The sequence below is a fragment of the Mytilus trossulus genome, chromosome 11 (assembly GCF_036588685.1).
Source record: "Mytilus trossulus isolate FHL-02 chromosome 11, PNRI_Mtr1.1.1.hap1, whole genome shotgun sequence".
NCBI lineage: Eukaryota > Metazoa > Mollusca > Bivalvia > Mytilida > Mytilidae > Mytilus > Mytilus trossulus.
The window spans coordinates 45,527,677-45,544,683 of record NC_086383.1 but is presented as its reverse complement, the minus strand read 5'-3'; the positions used below and the strand labels follow the sequence as shown (position 1 = coordinate 45,544,683).

The 17,007-nt window shown below is 34.1% G+C and overlaps 1 protein-coding gene and 1 long non-coding RNA gene across 3 annotated transcripts in view; one reads left to right on the top strand and one right to left on the bottom strand.

Annotated features, from left to right (window-relative positions):
• Positions 1-1,392, bottom strand: part of LOC134691183 (serine incorporator 1-like) — a 45,915-nt gene extending 44,523 nt beyond the window's left edge. For both annotated transcript variants that reach the window (XM_063551506.1, XM_063551507.1), the window contains exon 1: positions 1,216-1,392. In XM_063551506.1, coding sequence (XP_063407576.1) covers positions 1,216-1,236 — 21 coding nt within the window. In that variant the 5' untranslated portion in view covers positions 1,237-1,392. The remainder of the gene's footprint in view (positions 1-1,215) is intronic.
• Positions 1,393-3,348: 1,956 nt separating this feature from the next.
• Positions 3,349-4,988, top strand: LOC134691182 (uncharacterized). The gene is made up of 2 exons (XR_010102103.1): positions 3,349-3,515; positions 4,670-4,988. It is a non-coding gene; the product is annotated as an uncharacterized LOC134691182 (long non-coding RNA).
• Positions 4,989-17,007: the final 12,019 nt, after the last annotated feature.

The window sequence follows — 17,007 nt, the reverse complement described above, 5'->3', positions numbered from 1 at the left end:
GCTAGGTGTGAAAATTTAATTACTAAAACAACAGCCTCCAATAAAAGTTGACAGTACATGGGTTGAAAGTAATAAAATTGATATATAAAGACTCCTTAAACAATAAATTATTTCCTGTCTATAGCTATTTAACTGTGAGATAAAAACCTTCTTCATGCTGGAAATGGAAATTTGAAGCAGGGACAAAAAGATTAAATTTACAATAGAATTCGAAATGAAAGCATTAAAAATGATTTAAACACTTTCTATACAAATTAATTTTTTAATTGTAATTATAATTGACCAAGTAAATAGTGGTTTTTATAGTAATGACCACTCAAAATTTCAATCGACCAGTATTTGCCGGTATTTCCCAGTATTTGCCAGTATTTCCCGTTAAATACCGGTATTTACCACTGGCATGGTCAATACTAGTATTGACCGCTTTTTTGCCAACCTTGTAAAAAAGTATATCCTTTTTGCATTTACCATGTCTACCCTGGCGGTGTTAAAAAAATAACAATATTCATTCGATATCAATAAATTGGTGAAACATACACTGGCTATCAACCAATCAAAACCCAGGATTCTTACATAAGGTGTAATTAAAAAAAATACATGGTTCCTTAATGAAATAAACATAATAGATAATGAAGAACTGGTCATTATTGCATTGTGATACATGGACTTCTCATAGGACAGTGGTATTGACTGCCACAGTGATAATAACCTAGCCATCAGCTCAGTCATTATTTCTGTCTTAAGCAATACATTTACCCGACGGCAGTCCATATATCATGATAATGACCAGGTTTTTTTTTTAACTTTTATGTACACAATGTAATTATTTCGTCTTTTTACAGTATAACAAAAGCTGCTACATCCTACAGGTTGTCATTTAAAAAATGTGTGTTGGGTGCCTTGACGTATATTCAAGTATATTATAATTGCCTCTGTGTTTGCTGTCTTTCAAATTATATCTGACTGAGATATTTTTTGGAATTCATAAAATTATAATCTGAAGTCTGATTGAGATATCTACTTTTGGCTTAACATGCTTACATACAATGAAATATATAACAGATACAATTATAAACATTTATTTCTAATTTTTAATATTTTTCCTAGGTATATATTTTTTTGTTTTGTTTACACTTCCTCTCTGACATAATCAGAAGACCAAACCAATTTCAGTTTTATTTCTGAATAAGGAAAAGGCTTTTATTTGCTACTTACGGAGCCTATAATGCAGCCCATATTATAAAGTTGATAACTATATCTTCGAAAAACTTAATTCTGTGTATCAATGACTTGAGATTTGTTAAAAAATACGTGATCTTTAGTCACAATGTTGTTTTTGTTTACTGCGCAAGAATATTACAAAATGTCGATCGATGACTAAGATGAAAAATGCTGAACGGAGACAGAACTTTGATTCCGGACATGTCATTTTCAATCCACCCCATATCAAATGGATTGAAGATTCGTTAGTTATAGCTGTCAAAAAGTTAGTTTCAAGGAAAAACCAAGGATTCACGCCTTGTATAGCAACTAATAGATTTTGATCCTTCTTACTATACAAATATTTGGAAAAGCTAACAGAGACCATTAAAACAACATCAAAAGTAAATAATTCGGCAAAAATTTCCGCAAAAGTATAACTTGAGATTAACTGTGGAAATTAAAAGAATGTATAACCATCCCCAGCAATACTGATTAACTTACAGAATAAAGAAATCATCTAAGGGGACGACCATTTGATATTCTGGGGAGGGGCCGGGATTTTTAAAATAGAAATTTTTGAAAAACTCAGCCTTGATAATCCCAAAAATATATGGTTTGTTCTGTGGTAGTTTGAAAATAAATTACCTGACTTGCCATGTATTGAAAATAAATAACTCAGCAGGTCTAATCGAAAGTATGAAATGTCACCAGATTCTTCATAAATTCATCTTTTCCCCCAAAAAAATCGGGAAACAAGTTCCAATTTGTTTAATAATAAAAGTATAAATATTATTTAAATATACTTGAAATGTCTGAAAATTGGTTTCATTTAACTTGATGTATATTGTCTCAGGAAACCTACCTCACTTTTATTTTAACAGGGCCGTAACTACATTATAAGGCAAATGCCTCATGTAGAAAATTTCAAAACCAAACACTAGATTGCACTAGATTCCAAACACTTGTCTCTATTATTCTATATCAAATTGTGTTCACGGCGAGTGCCTTGCAAGAAGCAAGTTCTGTTTTCCCTCAGACATAGCCCTGATTTTTCGGGATCAATATTTCTGATTTATTTGTCTTTTGTTCTTTGATTGCCCTTCTCACGGTATTCTGTTTGCATGTGTTGTATTCCTTTTGCAATCTAGTAATTTTGTTATGAACTTGGTCATGAGTTAAAAAAAACCAGCAGCCACAGACTTACAATGACTTAACTATGTGAATTCCATTTTTTCTCACTAGAAACTTAAGTCTTACACTGAATTAATACATTTTGCTTTGAGACCAAAATATTGTCACAAGAGTATTAAGCAAAACTTGCATTTTCAGATTATGAAAGGGTCTTCCGAACACCCAGAAAGCACGATTTTGCATCATTTGTTTTATAGATTCTTGGGCCTTCGGAGGCCCGTTCCTAAATGAGTACTACTGTTTTTACATAACCTTGAAATATAAAAAAAAAAAGTTTGTGTATCCTCTATTGCTATCATAATTTTTATTTCTGATTTTCAAACGTGGTAATTTTATTTAGTTAAAGATGAAGTCCAATGAACTTGAAACTGAGTACACAATCATGATCCTTGTGATATGATCTTTCTACATGTTCTAATCGTAATGATGCCACATCAGAGATTTCGCCCCATTTTCACGGTCCATTGAACATAGAAAATGATAATGCGAATGGGACCTCAGTGTACTATGAACACATTCTTGTTTCTTCATATTTTTAAATATTTTTCGTTATCTATAAAATTAACGCTTATTCTGCAAAGTTCTCAGTAATGTTTTACCACTGAGACATTTCTCTGATTTTACCAAGAATTTGTATAGTAAAATTTTACTATACAAATTATTGGGTTTCTCTATTAGACTTGTTTCTGTAATTAGGGGACGACTATTTGATATTCTGGGGGGGGGCAGGAGGATTTTTTTGATCGGTTATATATTTGTGTAAACTGAGAGGACAGATTGTTCATCTTCTGCATTATTGAAGCAAGATTTTTCATTTTCATCAAAGCAAGGGACTGCTTATTCATTTTCACAACTATATTGATGATATTCGAAAACATTCAATTTTTAAATGATTTGTGTATTATAAATAATACATGTATAGTCAATTATAGCTTGTTGTTCAGTGTGAGCAGAGACATATATACACAGAGATTGGCAACTGTAACAGTGGTCAACGAAATCTAATCCACGTAACGCATCTCACGAGACTTTAACGAGATCGCCATATTGATTTTATCACGACAAGTACACCACCACGCTTCGATTTTTATTTCACATCAAGCATTTCAAAACAGCATAATGTAAGTATATATTTCAATTTCTACTATGAATTACCCTGTTTTATTCAGTTTGCAGTAGTTATTATTTAAAATATTGAGACGATTAACGTTTTATTGCAGTATTTAATAATGGTAGAAACTGGGCCGAGATGCACGTTATGGAAATTTTTAGCACTGTCGTAATTTTTATCAAAACATTTTCATTTGAAAAGGAATAAAACAAATTGCGTGATGAATTACTTTCCCCAGACATATTGAATTTGCATGTAGAGGTTGTTTTTATCATATTTTTACCCACTTTGATGCAATTTACAATTAAAAATCAGTATTATAGCTGACGGCCATGTTTATTTTCTTTAATATCAAGACAGACCCCTGTCCATGACTACTGTTTAAAACTTTTCCATCTTCAGAGAATAATTGTTCCCAGCACATTATTTTTTTTCCTATGACATACTGAATTTGCATATGCAGGTTTTTTTTATCATATTTTCACCCACTTTGATGTAATTTACAATTAAAAATCAGTATTATAGCTGACGGCCATGTTTATTTTCTTTAATATCAAGACAGACCCCTGTCCATGACTACTGTTTAAAACTTTTCCATCTTCAGAGAATAATTGTTCCCAGCACATTATTTTTTTCCCTATGACATACTGAATTTGCATATAGAGGTTGTTTTTATCATATTTTGACCCACTTTGATGCAATTTACAATTAAAAATCAGTATTATAGCTGACGGCCATGTTAATTTTCTTTAATATCAAGACAGACCCCTGTCCATGGATACAGTTTAAAACTTTTCCATCTTCAGAGAATAATTGTTCCCAGCACATTATTTTTTTTCCTATGACATACTGAATTTGCATAGAGAGGTTGTTTTTATCATATTTTCACCCACTTTGATGCAATTTACAATTTGAAATCAGTATTATAGCAGTCGCCCATGGTGTTTTGCTTCAATATCAAGACAGACCCCTGTTCGTTTACAGTTTATAAACTTTTCCATCTTCAGAGAATTATTGTACCCAGCACATGCATTACTTTCCTATGACATACTTGATTTGTGCATAGAAGTTGGTTTTTTTTTTCATTATTTCCACCACTTTGATGACATTTACAATTTATATAGATTTACATTCAGTATCTGACAGCTTTCTTTTTTTTAACAGGGTCCTGCATGCTATAAAAGAACAAAGATGTTGATCAAATTTACCTGCATCAGTGCAGCACACAAGAGATATAATATCATACATGGGCTGAATGTAGGACTCCCAAGTCTTTCTGATTGAAAATAAGACTCCCTGGCAAACAGAAACAACTAGTGATGACTTTTTCCAAAAGTGACGGCACAGTCATGTAGTGGACTGATTACTACTATCAATGTGATACTTAAAACTAACAATGGTTATGTAAGAGAGAAAAGTACATGTGCTTATCCTGACTGTAAAATGGATAAAAAAGCAAATAAATATCTTGTGTTCAACTTCATTAGTCTTATTTATGTTTACAAAGTTTACATAGTTTTTACAAGAAACCATACATGTAGATGTATAACAATATGATGATGTAGTATGATTGCTAATGAGACAAGGATTTACATGTATGACTATCATTAGAAGGCCACTCTATTAACAAATTCCTTCCTCTCCATGGAAAGTAACATATGTAATTGTTTACATAAAATGACAAAATGTGTAGAAAAAGAAGCAAGAAATGTTCACTCTGCTACTGTACACTAGTCGCTTACATTGGTCACCATCTATGTTTGTTTAAGTCCTTTAAAAAATTGTCAATGGTGCTTATTTATATTTATCTGTTGTGTTTTTTAAGTTTACATGTCCTCATTCTGTGATCACTATTTCATCTCTCCTGTTTTGAATAAATGTTTATGGTAATATTTTCTGCAATAAGTTGAAAAGGCACAGATGCTATGACTAAACAGAAGTGTGAGGTATATATATGTCAATGAGACAACAACCCAACGACAACAATATTCTTTGCACATTTATGAATGTTTAAGAATTCTTGTGAAGGTCAAAAGCACATAACGTGTACTTATATTATATCCATGACCTGGTACATGTATGCACCTATTGATGCATTCCGTCCTAACTGACACAAGTTGTGGGAAGAGACCAAGCAGTTGATATGCTTATAAAAATCTGATATTAATATGAATTCCTGTATAACAAATTCCGGGAATGAGACTATTTTATTTAAAACAGATGAGATATTTGTGGTAAAGGTTTAAACAGAAGCAGGAGATGTCAAGGGGCAAATCAAAAAGTACAAGGTCGTGTAACACAGAGGAAAAAAATAACAAATGAAATGAAAATAACTGCACAGAAAATTACCTTGAACAACATAAACCCACAAAAGATCAGATAAAACTTGTGCACAATTTTAAATCTTTCTAATTTCAAACTCAAGTTTCACTGTGTATATATGTCTCTGGAAAGAGTAAAGATAAGAATGTTGAAATACTCCAGTGGTTTATGAAACAAAACATTAAAATTCTACAGTTGAGCAGGAACATATTAACGTTAGATATAATGTTCCCAGAGTTGAGCAGAGCATTTTACTGTACTTATGAAACATATTGTTTTTAATCAAAGTCTGTGATATTAAGTCTTTAAAAAAACACAAATAATGACGGATTCATATTCAATATTTCATGGCAGCAAAAAATAGTGATTTCGACAACACTATAAAGTACTTTCATTGAGGAAATTTACGCAAATGTTCCATAAATAATTTTATTTTAGGTCAATCGACAATTTTACATTATAATTAAATTAAAACAGATATAAATTCAGTTTCTCACGAGACAAAATTCGGCCACAAAATTCTACTGGCTACATATTTTTATATATATGACCAGAGACATATAAGACATATAATGTCTCTGATATGACAAAGTTGCCTCATTTCTTTTTTTTTACATGTTAAAAGACTCTTTTTGTTTTTGTAACAGAGATTGGCAACTCCGTGAAATCCCGTTAAAGATCGCGGCCCAGAATGAGATTCTCGTCGATAAAATTTAGAACATGCAATCAAGTCGGGGATGAATAACCTCGATAGATAATCAAGAGAAGCAATGGGAAAATTATATCAGATCATATTATAATTTCTTTTCTAATAAAAAAACTTGAATGTTATATTTATCTTTAAGCATTTATTGAGAAAAATATTGTTATATGATATGCATTTCATAATTAAAATTTCAAATCTGGTAATGCTCAATTGTTATAACAAGAAAATTTTCGGTACGGCATATATCTTTGCAATAGTTTGTTTAATTACACAGTGAAATTGTGTGTGTCCGATTTTCCGGTAATTAGGTCCTAAATAGAGTTGTGACTGTTGATTCACAGGTGTGCGATTACGCAATTTATTGCCCTCCGATCACCTGAATATTACCGGAATGGATTATGACTTGGCAATTGTTTTTTAAAAATTTACAAATTCTGACATATGATTTTAACCATGACCAGAACTTTATTTTAACAGAAGCACTCGGCAATACTATAGTGTATATTCAATCAGGAAAACAAAAAGAGTCTTTTAACATGTAAAAAAAAAGAAATGAGGCAACTTTGTCATATCAGAGACATTATATGTCTTATATGTCTCTGGTCATATATATAAAAATATGTAGCCAGTAGAATTTTGTGGCCGAATTTTGTCTCGTGAGAAACTGAATTTATATCTGTTTTAATTTAATTATAATGTAAAATTGTCGATTGACCTAAAATAAAATTATTTATGGAACATTTGCGTAAATTTCCTCAATGAAAGTACTTTATAGTGTTGTCGAAATCACTATTTTGTGTATATATGTCTCTGGTTATAGCTTGGCGCTTTTTGAAGCATTGGCAGAATTATATCGCCGAGCGTATCGAGTCAAAATTTTGTTTGAACTGAGAACTTTGCAGAATAAGCGTTAATTTTATAGATAACGAAAAATATCTAAAAATATGAAGAAACAAGCATGTGTTCATAGTACATTGAGGTCCCATCCGCACTATCATTTTCTATGTTCAATGGACCGTGAAAATGGGGCGAAATCTCTGATGTGGCATCATTACGATTAGAACATGTAGAAAGATCATATCACAAGGATCATGATTGTGTACTCAGTTTCAAGTTCATTGGACTTCATCTTTATCAAAAACCACCTCGACCAAAAACTTTAACCTGAAGCGGGACAAACGGACGGACAGACTAACAGACTAATGAAGGACGGCGACGGACAAACGGACCCAAAGACCAGAAAACATAATGCCTATAAATGAGTCATAAAAACAGCGATATGTTTAGTTAAATAAATTGTGCACCTTACTAAGGTCTACAGGATGATTATTAACACGAGTTGCCGTCCTCTAGACTCCCAACCAAACTTCAAGTTTAAATGCCCCCCCCCCCCAAACAAAAATAAATTGTCCACATGCAAGTAATTCGGCCGCTAGTTCAAAAGTTTGGTTACATCTAAATAGGCGCGTGAACCCATGGGTAGTTGTCCTTTACCCTTGGAACATTAGCTATATAATGTCGTTTCTAAATGAGTACTACTGTTTTTACATAACCTTGAAATATTAAAAAAATAAAAAGCTTCAGTGTATCCTCTATTAATTGCTATCATAATTTTTATTTCTGATTTTCAAACGTGGTAATTTTATTTAGTTCAAAGATTTTGGTATGTGCTACAACAATCTTCATAAATAAAACGTTATGTGTGCATCTTTTTTTCTGGTATTGCATTCATCCCCAAAATGCAACACTATTGAACAGTGATTAAATTCAACACTATAGATAAATAGTAATTTGTAAATCTACCTCGTCAAAGGAGAAGGTCCAGTAAGACCCTTTTTTGGCCCCAAAATAAAGCAGTTTTACAAAATTGTTAAAATGTAAACTGTTATTTATCTATTTGACAGTAGAATGGTTCTGCTACATAAGTATGCGATGTTTTTGACAATACAATGCACATATATCGGATACTAGCACCATTAAGTCATGCTAGATTACTAAAAACTTCATAATTCTAACATTTTTGTTAAATTTTAGACGGTTTCGGGGTAAAACGAAAGTGGCCGCTTTCGTGTTCATACTTAATATTGAATTGTAAGTTGTATTTTATGATAATACATAACATTTATAAAGGTTGAGGATGAACATGGATGCGGCCACTTTCATTTTTGACAAAAAAACATCTGAAAAGTGACATTTTTCGGCACATTTGGTAGATTTTTCAAATTTGAGCTTGAATCGGATCGTTTTTAAAGACTAAACTAGTTTAAATGTTTCACATAAACTAATTGAATCAACTGAAATAAACACTTCAGTGTTTTAAAAGAGTCCAAAAACCTTCGTCAGATGAACCTGAAATTTGAGGCCAAAATAGGCCCTTACCGGACCTACTCCTTTTTCAAATACGTTTAACATACGTGTATGTAAATGTCTTCTAGTGTTATCAAGTTAGTTTTTGTAATGAATTATATGAAAATTATGGAATAAGTTATTTTTGAAGTGTCAAAAACTCTTTTAATGTTAAGGATAATTCACTAGTGTCAAGCTATCCAGCAATTCTCATCCTGCAATTCTCTTTATAAAAATCTATCCTGCAATTCGTCATCCTGCAATTGCGTTTGGTAAACTACTTGAGCGACAATTTTTTTTTCTTTAAAATCATAGTTTTTGACTTTTTTGTTCACTGCAAGATTTAGATAGAAAATAAATAAAGTTTTATATCCCATTAACACAATTTTAAATTAAGTTTGCAAATTTCTAACTCATATTTACGGTTTTGTAATTAGCATTTACCATAATATCATGATGACAATTCAATTATCTGTTAAGTTCAGGATGTGATGAACGCATGTTTAATCCACATTTGTGGTTTTCAAAACTCATATTACCGACCAAGAATAGAATTTTGATGTAAAATAAATTTGTCAAGATATACTAAACTAGTACCAACAACACAACTTCTTTTTAAAAAGGGTCACCTCACTTGTTCAAACCCATTGCCGCGGCAGTTCTTTATGGCTAGGGATTATACACTCTGCTCTAATAAATAGCTATTGGGTAGTACTACAATAAGGAGGCAAAGATTTTCTGAGGAAAGCATTCCTAAAAGACGAAAATTGCGTCCGAAATACGGAAATATGCCTTAATTCGATACAATACGCATTGGGGGCGCCCACTTTCCGACCCACTGTCGCGGTAATTCTTTATGGCTAGGCATTATAACAGCTACTCTAATGGATAGCTATTGGACAGTACTACAACTTGAGGGTATAGAATTTTTGGGGTAAGTATTCTTAAAGGCCGAAATTTTCGTCCGTAACACGAAAAAAATAAATAAAAAAAAAATGATCAGATATGCACTGGGGTCACCTCACTTGATCAATGTCCCGGCAATTCTGTATGGCTAGGGGTTATAGACTGCTCTAATCAATAGATATTTGGGGGTACTTCAACGAGGGGGCAAAGAATTTCTGGGGTAAGCATGACTAGTGGACGTAAATTGCGTCCGAAACGTGGAAATTAGCCTTAATTCGATACAATACGCATTGGGGGGCGCCCATTTTCCGATCCTCTGTCGCGGTAATTCTTTATGGCTAGGCATTATAACAGCTACTCTAATGGATAGCTATTGGACAGTACTACAACGTGAGGGTATAGAATTTTTGGGGTAAGTATTCTTAAAGGCCGAAATTTTCGTCCGTAATACGAAAAAAAAAATAAAAAAAAAATGATCAGATATGCACTGGGGTCACCTCACTTGATCAATGTCCCGGCAATTCTGTATGGCTAGGGGTTATAGACTCTGCTCTAATCAATAGCTATTTGGGGGTACTTCAACGAGGGGGCAAAGAATTTCTGGGGTAAGCATGACTAGTGGACGTAAATTGCGTCCGAAACGTGGAAATTAGCCTTAATTCGATACAATACGCATTGGGGGGCGCCCATTTTCCGATCCACTGTCGCGGTAATTCTTTATGGCTAGTCATTATAACAGCTACTCTAATGGATAGCTATTGGACAGTACTACAACGTGAGGGTATAGAATTTTTGGGGTAAGTATTCTTAAAGGCCGAAATTTTGTCCGTAACACGAAAAAAAAAAAAAAAAAAAAAATGATCAGATATGCACTGGGGTCACCTCACTTGATCAATGTCCCGGCAATTCTGTATGGCTAGGGGTTATAGACTCTGCTCTAATCAATAGCTATTTGGGGGTACTTCAACGAGGGGGCAAAGAATTTCTGGGGTAAGCATGACTAGTGGACGTAAATTGCGTCCGAAACGTTGAAATTAGCCTTAATTCGATACAATACGCATTGGGGGGCGCCCATTTTCCGATCCACTGTCGCGGTAATTCTTTATGGCTAGGCATTATAACAGCTACTCTAATGGATAGCTATTGGACAGTACTACAACGTGAGGGTAAAGAATTTTTGGGGGTAACACGGAAAAAAGTCATATTTGCTGAAATATGCACTGGATTCAACTAGAACAGAAGAGAGCGCCATAAGTTATTTCATTTTTTCTTTGCTTGCCATAAATTAATTACAAAAAATAAATCCACCAACATATCCAAATTTTAGCTCAAGTTACTTGCATGAAAAATGCGAAGTACACTTTTTCTGATGTATTTAACAAGACATTTGCTATAATACAGATACTATAAGTTAAGCATTTAACTTAAACCTATTGTTATTTTTTAGGAACTACTTTACAGGATGCCGAGAGTATGGAAGGCCGTTTCAGAGTATGAATGCCAAAATGAATATAGTGAAAACGTTATTAGATAACACTACATTTAGATATAACCGGATTTGTTGGCGTAAACATTCCTGAGATGCGAATATTCGAATCTTTGAAATGTGGAATGTGTTTGATGGAGATCTAGCACATTAAATGACATTTAAGTACTAGTAGTCTAAGAAATATGGGACGCACGATCGGTCTTATTTATTTACTGTCAACATAACAATGAACAGTGCCGAATGTTGTTATGTGTGTTCTACTTTAATAAATACTTTATTCTTTCAAATCATTATGACTTATGATATAATTAGAATTATTGGAAAAAAACAATAACATATCGTATCTTATCTTATCTTATTTTATCTGATCTGATCTTATTTTGTATTTCCTATTATGATTTTCTTTATAGAGGGATGCTGCTCACAAGGAAGCTATTAAACCAAGAGTTCCAAATGGTGAAGTTGAAATCATCCCTTTGTAAATTTTACGGACGCGTTCATTATAAAATTGAGAATGGAAAAGGGAAATGTGTCAAAGAGACAACAACCCGACTAAAGAAAAAAAACAACAGCAGAAGGTCACCAACAGGTCTTAAATTTACCGAGAAATTCCCGGAGCCGGAGGCGTCCTTCGGCTGGCCCCTAAACAAATATATACTAGTTCACTGATAATGAACGCAATACTAATTTCCAAATTGTATGTACAAGAATCTAAAATTAAAATAATACAAGACTAACAAAGGCCAGAGGCTCCTGACTTGGGACAGGCGCCAAAATGCGGTGGGGTTAAACGGAAACCCCAAAGCGAACAAAGATGTTATCTAGTAAAAAAAACATGTATATAGTATCAAAGTATGTCCAATTGACATAGTTTTCTTTTGGTTATTGCTACTAAAAAATTACCTAAAAGAGTTTGAACATATATCTTCACATTCTGACTTTTTAAATGCCCATTTAATTAGGTGTGTGAATACATAGTTGGGACTTTCATTATATTTGGCGCTGCTTGTAAAGCAGTAGCTTAAAGTTTATGTTTGTTACCGAAGTCGTTTTCTGAAAATGGAGTCAGTTTGAGTGTTGGTGAATTGGTGATTTCTTTTTTTTTTCATTATGAGTTGGTTGACCGTTATAGAATAACCGTTGCACAGATGATATCGGATATGTTTCTAATGTCGTATCTACAAACCCCTTTTCTTTCATGAATGTGACCTACCTACCGAATAAAACTATTTACCAGATTTGTTATAACATGAGCACCACGACGGGGCCACATGTGGAGAATGATCTGCTTACTCTTCCGGAGCACCTGCAATCATCCCCAGTTTTTGGTGGGGTTCGTGTTGCGTATTCTTTAGTTTTATATGTTGTGTCATGTGTACTTTTGTCTGTCTGTTTGTCCCTTTAGTTTTTAGCCATTGCGTTGTCGGTTTATTTTCGAACTATGAGTTTTACTGTACCTCTGGTATCTTTCGTCCCTCTTTTATCATATGAAGTTATATTTTCTGGGATCCGGGCCCATCTGTCCAAAACAGAGGTTCAAAGTTGCCCATTTACGTATTTTTCATATCAATCACACATTCGGTACTCTTCGGTATATCCCTACGGCAAAGTTCCGAACCGGACCTAGCTCATTTTAAAGGTATTGACCCAAGCTATTCCCCACTTAAATATTTTTCTGGGATCCAGGCCCATCTGTCCAAAACAGAGGTTCAAAGTTGCCCGTTTACGTATTTTTCTTTCAATCACACATTCGGTACTCTTCGGTATATCCCTACGGCAAAGTTCCGAACCGGACCTAGCTCATTTTAAAGGTATTGTCCCAAGCTATTCCCCACTTAAATGTTTTTTTCTGGGATCCGGGCCCGTCTGGCCACCACAGAGGTTCAAAGTTGCCCATTTACGTATTTTTCATATCAATCACACATTCGGTACATTCAATTTTGTTAATTTTGTTGAGACAAAATTCAATTTTGTCTATTTTGTTGAGACAAAAGTCAATTTTGTCTATTTTGTTGAGACAATCAATTTTGTCAATTTTGTCTCACAAAAGTCAATTTTGTGTAACAAAAGTCAATTTTGTGTAACAAAAGTCAATTTTGTGTAACAAAAGTCAATTTTGTGTAACAAAAGTCAATTTTGTGTAACAAAAGTCAATTTTGTGTAACAAAAGTCATTTTTGTGTAACAAAAGTCAATTTTGTGTAACAAAAGTCGATTTTGTATGCAAATTAGTTCACAGAAACCAAACTAAACTAATTTAAAAACAAAATTGACTTTTGTCGCTCAATTTTCAAATTAGGTAACAAAAGTCAAGTCTGTGTAACAAAAATTAATTTTGTCATGACAAAAGTGACTTTTGTCCGCTGATAGATAATTTTGTATGACAAAATTTCAAATTTGTAGTATGATACAAATTTTGTTAAACTGAACTCATTTTTGTTGAACAAAAGTCACTTTTGTCCGTACAAAATTGAATTTTGAGTACAAAACCACAAGAGTCCCATTCGGCGCCCCGTAGTATATCCCTACGGCAAAGTTCCGAACCGGACCTAGCTCATTTTAAAGGTATTGACCCAAGCTATTCCCCACTTAAATATTTTTCTGGGATCCGGGCCCATCTGTCCAAAACAGAGGTTCAAAGTTGCCCATTTACGTATTTTTCTTTCAATCACACATTCGGTACTCTTCGGTATATCCCTACGGCAAAGATCCGAACCGGACCTAGCCCATTTTAAAGGTATTGTCCCAAGCTATTCCCCACTTAAATATTTTTCTGGGATCCGGGCCCGTCTGGCCACCACAGAGGTTCAAAGTTGCCCATTTACGTATTTTTCATATCAATCACACATTCGGTACTCTTCGGTATATCCCTACGGCAAAGTTCCGAACCGGATCTAGCTCATTTTAAAGGTATTGACCCAAGCTATTCCCCACTTAAATATTTTTCTGGGATCCGGGCCCATCTGTCCAAAACAGAGGTTCAAAGTTGCCCATTTACGTATTTTTCTTTCAATCACACATTCGGTACTCTTCGGTATATCCCTACGGCAAAGATCCGAACCGGACCTAGCTCATTTTAAAGGTATTGACTCAAGCTATTCCCCACTTAAATATTTTACTGGGATCCGGGCCCATCTGTCCAAAACAGAGGTTCAAAGTTGCCCATTTACGTATTTTTCATACCCATAACCAAAGATCTATTTAGTCACGTGTATATGTACACCCAGATTTATATACTACAGAGTCTATAATATCGTTGCATTTTTAAATATTGAAACACCAGGGTTCTCACTGTCATCTGAGTGGTCTCACGTAGGTTTTCACCATATATTTATTCTTTTTTGGCTTTCCATAGATATTTATATTTATATTTCTGAATGTTTTTAGAGTGGCCGGCTTTAGTTTTAGGTTGTAATTCTACCCAATAGCTATTTATTAGAGCAAAGTCTATAATCCCTAGCCATACAGAACTGCCAGGGCAATGGGTTTGAACAAGTGAGGTGACCCCAGTGCATATCTTATCAAATTTGACTTTTTTTTTCGTGTTACGGACGAAGAATTCGGCCTTTAAGAATGCTTACCCCAGAAATTCTTTACCCTCACGTTGTAGTACTGTCCAATAGCTATTCATAAGAGTAGCTGCTATAATGCATACCCATAAAGAACTACCGAGACAATAGGTCGGAAAGTGGGCACCACCAATGCGTATTTTATCGAATTAAGGCTTATTTCCATATTTCGGACGCAATTTTCGTCCTTTAGGAATGCTTACCCCAGAAATTCTTTGCCCCCTCGTTGTAATACTACCCAATAGCTATTTGTTAGAGCAGAGTCTATAATCCCTAGCCATAAAGAACTACCGGAGCAATGGGTTTGAACAAGTGAGGTGACCCCAGTGCATATCTTATCAAATTTGACTTTTTGTTTCGTGTTACGGACGAAAAATTCGGCCTTTAAGAATGCTTACCCCAGAAATTCTTTACCCCCTCGTTGTAACACTACCCAATAGCTATTCATTAGAGCAGAGTCTATAATCCCTAGCCACAAAGAACAGCCGGGACAATGGGTTTGAACAAGTGAGGTGACCCCAGTGCATATCTTATCAAATTTGACTCTTTTTTTCGTGTTACGGACGAAGAATTCGGCCTTTAAGAATGCTTACCCCAGAAATTCTTTACCCTCACGTTGTAGTACTGTCCAATAGCTATTCATAAGAGTAGCTGCTATAATGCCTAGCCATAAAGAACTACCGAGACAATAGGTCGGAAAGTGGGCACCCCCAATGCGTATTTTATCGAATTAAGGCTTATTTCCATATTTCGGACGCAATTTTCGTCCTTTAGGAATGCTTACCCCAGAAATTCTTTGCCCCCTCGTTGTAATACTACCCAATAGCTATTTGTTAGAGCAGAGTCTATAATCCCTAGCCATAAAGAACTGCCGGGGCAATGGGTTTGAACAAGTGAGGTGACCCCAGTGCATATCTTATCAAATTTGACTTTTTGTTTCGTGTTACGGACGAAAAATTCGGCCTTTAAGAATGCTTACCCCAGAAATTCTTTACCCCCTCGTTGTAACACTACCCAATAGCTATTCATTAGAGCAGAGTCTATAATCCCTAGCCACAAAGAACAGCCGGGACAATGGGTTTGAACAAGTGAGGTGACCCTGTTTACATGGTTTAAAAAGAGGTTGTGTTGTGGGTACCAGTATAGTATATATATCATGACAAATTTATTTTACATCAAAATTCTATATTTGGTTGTTAATATGGGTTTTGAAAACCACAAATGTGGATTAAACATGCTTTGATGACATCCTGAAGTTAGATAATCGATATAATGGTAAATGCTAATTACAAAACTGTAAATATGAGTTAGAAATTTGCAAACTAAATTTAGAATGTTGTTAATGGGATATAAAACTTTTTTTATTTTCTATATAAATCTTGCAGTGAACAAAAAAGTCAAAAACTATGATTTTAAAGAAGAAAAAACTTGTCGCTCAAGTAGTTTACCAAACGCAATTGCAGGATGACGAATTGCAGGATAGATTTTTGTAAAGAGAATTGCAGGATGAGAATTGCTGGATAGCTTGACACTAGTGGATAATTCACATGCTTTTGATGGTCCACTCGATCAACTCGGTTGATAGTTATGACGTTTCGATCCTGTAGGCTTCACTTACACAATCTTACCCAACAAAGTATTCCTCTTAGATTATTATCCTAAAAGTTCATTTGAAATATCTGCTTTAAAATATATTTGCTGCAAATCCGATGTAACGCTCTCTTCTGAAATAAAAAATTGGAAATATGCTTACATTAGTAAGGCTGTTAGTTTTCTCGTTTAAAGTGTTCTACATTTAGTAATTTTGGACTTGAACCTTTCATAGCTGACTATAGATATGCGGTATGGACTTTACTGAATTTTGAAGGCCGTATGTCGATCTATGGTTATTAATTTCGTGTAGATCCAAGAATTTGTATAGTCTAACTATACAAATCTTTGGTAGATCAAAGTTAAAAAAAATTATTACAAATAATAATTTGATTAAATCTAGAGATATTTTCATAATACATATTATATGAAAACGGTGGGGTAACAAAACCCCAGCGGGCACACCTATCAATTTAGTATTGAAGTAGCCCCCAACCTCCCAACACCGAGTGTATCATTGTTAAAACACACTTTATTCCCGTGCCTGTCTCCGTCTATTGATTTGTAATTTACAA